The 5,228-nt window shown below is 31.1% G+C and overlaps 1 protein-coding gene across 1 annotated transcript; it reads left to right on the top strand.

Annotated features, from left to right (window-relative positions):
• Positions 1-1,117: 1,117 nt before the first annotated feature.
• LOC140963795 (glycosyltransferase BC10-like) lies at positions 1,118-2,991 on the top strand. Its single transcript, XM_073423198.1, has 2 exons — positions 1,118-1,704; positions 2,248-2,991. Exons 1-2 carry the CDS (start codon positions 1,126-1,128, stop codon positions 2,890-2,892), a joined length of 1,224 nt encoding a protein of 407 aa, XP_073279299.1. The 5' UTR covers positions 1,118-1,125; the 3' UTR covers positions 2,893-2,991.
• The last annotated feature ends 2,237 nt before the right edge of the window (positions 2,992-5,228 follow it).

Raw genomic sequence — 5,228 nt, 5'->3', positions numbered from 1 at the left:
GTGATAAAGTGTTTAGAAGAGGGGTTGAATAAACACATGACAATTTTTCACAACTGTTAGACTGGTACAGCGGACCAAACCAATTTTGTATAGAATTTGGTGGAGCATGATGTGCTAACCCCGTAACCCACCACAACCCATTATTAGATGAGACGGGGTGGACCGACTTGCATTTTGACAGGTTCAATTATTGTCAATATAACCCACATATTTTATGTTATGGAGCTAATCTATTTGTTTGAATTTTAATCGTAGAAAGTCCTTTGTTATTTTCTGGTTTCCTTTCTTCTACTTGGTGTGTAAATAATCGTGTGACTTTCCAATCAAACACGTATTTTCACAGTTCAAACACATGACAATGCAAATACTCTCCTTCACTTTTTAACCCCAAATCTTGTCAATCAATTATATATATTTATGGTCTCTCGTAATTATTAACTTCCCATAACTAGCATATTACATTTTTCATGCTAATTTTCCAGACAAATTATCATATTTTGTATGTATTTTCAATTTTTGGATGAGCACTAATATTATTCATCACACAATAAATCTTTTTAAAATCGATTTTTTAAAAAATATTTACGAGTTATATTTACTATTACGTGTGCACAATTAGTTTAATACTTGTGCCAATAAAAATCTCTCAAAAAATATACATCCCTTTCTTTATATTCATAACTTTTAATGCTAAGACAAATGGCAAAAACTTGTGTGAGACGGTCTCACAGGTCGTATTTTGTGAGACAGATCTCTTATTTGGGTCATACATGAAAAAATATTACTTTTTATGCTAAGAGTATTATTTTTTATTGTGAATATCGGTGGGGTTGACTCGTTTCACAGATAAAGATTCGTGAGACCATCTCACAAGAGACCTACTCAAAGACAAATACTCAATTAACCCTATCTCATTTGTAAATAATAATTAAAGTATCAAGAATTGGAATTTAACAATTTCCTTCACGTACTTTCCATGCGCATGATTAATGCCAAAGATTCCCTTCCATTTCACGAGTTTGAAATCTTGTTCCACAAATTAATCAATCATCTAAATTTTACTATAAGAATCACCTTAAAAAAACACCAATATTACACAAAAAAATTCGTAAAAAAACAATAATAATGTTCGATCATATAGAACTCTCTAAAAGAATGCGAAGGTACATCAAAGATGGAAGATACCAAGTCGCTATGACGATAATGTTCGGCGTATTCCTAACCTTTCTTGTCCTAGTTCTTGGTATGATCGTGAATGACCATTTCAAGAAGTTCATTCTATACGAAAACCTACAAAATTCTCCTCTCAATGCATTTCTTCCCTTGTATATGTCAAATATATCAAAACTGAATTCGAACGATCGTTGTTTTTCCTCGAACCAGCCTCGATTTAATGATTCAAACACGACATACGACTTGAGATTCGAATGGCTTTCTCCTAAGGATATTTGGCATTCCATGAGTGATCAAGAATTAATGTGGCGAGCATCGATGGTTCCACATTTAATTGAGTATCCGTTTAATAGGGTACCAAAGGTTGCTTTCATGTTTTTAACTAAGGGGAGATTACCCTTGGGTCCCCTTTGGGAGATGTTCTTTAAAGGGCATGAAGCTCTTTTCACAATCTATATCCATTCTTCACCGGAGTTTGCTCGCGAGCCGCCGGAGTCATCGGTATTTTACAAGCGTAGAATACCTTCCAAGGTACAAGTTTTGAACTGGGAGGTCAAAATTAGCAGATATGGCCAAATTAGTATATTTGTTTAGATAAAAAAAAACTTACACACATACATACACATTCAAAAAATAATAACACTTCAATTTTAAATTAAAAATTTGTGCTGATAATTAATAGAACCATTTAATTTTGTTAATAAATTGTTTTTAGAAAATCAAAGATTACAATAAATATTATAAAATAAAATCATGACATCTACGGAGACTTAAATTAATTAGCCATAATTAAAGCTAGCTTCTTAAGTCCTTTGACAATACATTTCCATATATATTAGAGTCAAATAAACTTTGCATACTTTATAAAATTTTTTGGATATAAAAATCTCCTACGGGCAAAACATACATTTAGGGGTAAACTTAAAATTTGGGTCATGGAGTCATTTAACATTCTTTTGAAATATTAGTCAAAATTTATATTTTTAGAAAAATTACATATAATTTTATATTTTATTTCCTATCATTGCTCGTCTATAGAATTAATAATTTCTACTTATTTTTATCTTCTTGTAGGAAGTTCAATGGGGAGACATAACCATGATCGACGCTGAAAGACGCCTTCTAGCAAATGCACTACTCGACTTGTTAAACGAGAGATTCATCCTCTTATCAGAAACATGCATACCTTTATTCAACTTCACCACCATCTACAACTACTTAATAAACTCCAACCATAGCTTTCTCAACTCCTTCGACGACCTGCGAAGAATCGGTCGAGGCCGATATAACCCTAGAATGTCACCCGCGATAACGTTACCCAATTGGCGAAAAGGGTCTCAATGGTTCGAAGCTAGCAGAAATCTAGCAATAAATATTATTTCGGATGTCACATATTACCCTATTTTTCGGAACCATTGCATGCCACCATGTTATGTGGATGAACATTATTTTCCTACCTTGGTCAATATAATCTGTCCGAATTTAACGTCGAATAGGACTGTTACGTGGACGGATTGGTCGAGAGGTGGTTCGCACCCCTTGACATTTAATAGAATTGATGTTACCGAAGAGTTTCTTGAACGTATAAGATATGGCTCTAATTGCACCTACAATGGTGAAATGAGCAATGTTTGTTTCCTTTTTGCAAGAAAGTTTCATCCTAGTACTTTACTACCTTTGCTTAGGATTGCCCCAAAGCTTTTTGGGTTTAATGTTTGACATTATTATGTACTCCATTAGTGATTATGTAACGTTTTTTTTATTGGTTTAATTGGTTTTTATAATGTTAAGATCTAAGCTTTTGTAAAAGAAAATATAATTTCCAGCTTCTCAATATTGCATTATTTATCAATGAAACATAATTTCCATTTTAGAAATATATAATGTGAATTACTTCATATGACATGATTCAGAAAAGAATAATTGAATTAAAATGGGTGAAATTGTGCCATTGAAAATTTGAGAATTCCCTTGAAGTTTCCATTTGTTACTATGGTAATTCCCAAACATGGTCTATCAGAAAATAACAAGGAAAAACATGTGCATGTTTCTGTTAGTTTCATCTGCCTTTCTAATATATATCTATTCTGTTCTTGACCGGAGATTGATCAGACAAAGTGAATATATATGGGTCAAGAGACTATTTTTATCGAATATTGGAAAAAAAATAATTTTTTTGGTTTGGTGATCACTTTTCTTATTTTGGTTTTTGGTTCACTATCTTTCAGAATTTGGTTTTGATATCGACACAATAACTTTGAAATTTTTTTTGCTTCTAATTCTATTTATCCGGAGTACTGAAATGACACCGATAAATTATGATGCAGCATCGAAAAATGCTGACATGATATCGAGTGAAATGACATTGAAAAGTTACTGGTTTGTCTAATGTCACTTAACAATTACACCAAATATTCGAAAATTCAAAGTTTGTGTACAAAAAACAAAATTTAATAAACTCAAAATTTGTCAAGTTAGTAGATATACTGAAACTATTTTCCCAACTTATGAAATGTTTTTCGATTGGAATTTGGAGATACATACAATCCCGGTTATTATCCATTATCATCAATTCTGGAGTTGGCTCCTCAAATGTTGCCATTTGTAATTCATTACTGACTATTTATGAGTTCTCGCACAACATGATTCGATTTGAATAAGAAAATATTTTTTTTCCTATTTACTTGTATAATTTCGGGTTTTAATCTATTAATTTGTCAAATTTTGGTTTTGGTGCTCTATGTTTCAATTTTAGGCTATTTTTTACAAATTACTGGTGTCACGTCAACATTCTAATTAAATAGAACTAAATACAAAAAATATATATATATATATATAGTTGTCACATCAAAACAAAATTTGAATACTTAATGAAATGAATTGAAACCCAAAATGTAACAAGTTAAATGGATAAAAATGTTACTTTCCCATTTGAATATTATGCATGTAAAAATAGTCATTTATCATTTTTACTTGAGTATATTTCTCAAACTTATGAACTTCCGCCAGCAACAATAAAAAATAGTTTATCTAGTTTTTAGGTTCCATCTGTTATCTACTTACAATATAAGATGAGCTGAAACGTCTACTAATTTTTTTTTGAAACTAATGTTCGAAAATGAAATTTACAAGCATGGATACTATACTGCTGAAAATCACATATTTTTATAATAAGAGAAATCTGATAACGAAAATGGATTCATGTGATCTGTAAGTGTTCTTCGTCTATCATTATCATGTTGAGACTGAATTTCATCTTCATATTCTTGGATAGGTTCTTCCGTCATGTTTTGTGAAAATAAAGGGTTATTTCGAATGAGTCGACCACTAAGTGTACGTGACCAAATGCTCATGCAAATGCAAAAGAAAATCACACAAAAGCAATAAAAATTCAAAGAAAAATAAACTATAAACAAAATTAAATAGACTTGAAAATAAATTATACTTTCCCGACAACGGCGCCAAAAACTTGATGCGACTTTGATTGTTGCACTCCCAAGAGCAGGTTGTCCACAAGTAGTATAATTCATGAGTCCGAATATCGTATCTACATGGAAGCTAAGGTAATTATAAGTCCATTACAATGTCCTTTTGTTTTGTTCTGTTTTGTTTTTTTTTATTGTTTGAATTTTTAATTGGTAATTTCAAATTTTAATTTAAGTAGTTGAGATTAAAGAATCCACTCTTGGTATTTTAATAAAGTTAACATTAATGAGCATTATTGAAATCCACTTAATAAAATGGTTTCAATATATTAAATAANAATAAAAGGGGATGTAACCTCAGTATAGAGGCAACGAAACATTCTACCACTCTCTACCCATATCTCTCTCTCCCTCTTTCTCTCGAATCATTCATTCCCAGATCCAAATCCCAGAAATCCGAATCCTTTTAAACATTACCCAGAAATCCCAGAAATCCGAAACCTTTAACCATTACCCAAAAATCCGAAACTCTTTTTAATTTGTATCTTCCATTTATGTAAAATTATTTGATTCCAAAGGTTAGTAATGAAATCTTGTTTTAAATTCTGGAATTCTTAAATATATATATAT

The sequence above is a fragment of the Primulina huaijiensis genome, chromosome 18, assembly GCF_012295235.1.
Source record: "Primulina huaijiensis isolate GDHJ02 chromosome 18, ASM1229523v2, whole genome shotgun sequence".
NCBI classification, from domain to species: Eukaryota; Viridiplantae; Streptophyta; class Magnoliopsida; order Lamiales; family Gesneriaceae; genus Primulina; species Primulina huaijiensis.
Note: the sequence above shows the minus strand (reverse complement) of the source record. Positions and strands in the feature narration are given on the sequence as shown.

Excerpts from the sequence above, each read along its gene's own strand:
- LOC140963795 (XM_073423198.1), top strand. The coding sequence starts at position 1,126 with ATGTTCGATCATATAGAACTCTCTAAAAGAATGCGAAGGTACATCAAA. Across the intron at positions 1,705-2,247 it reads AGCGTAGAATACCTTCCAAG|GAAGTTCAATGGGGAGACAT; the intron begins GTACAAGTTTTG and ends ATCTTCTTGTAG.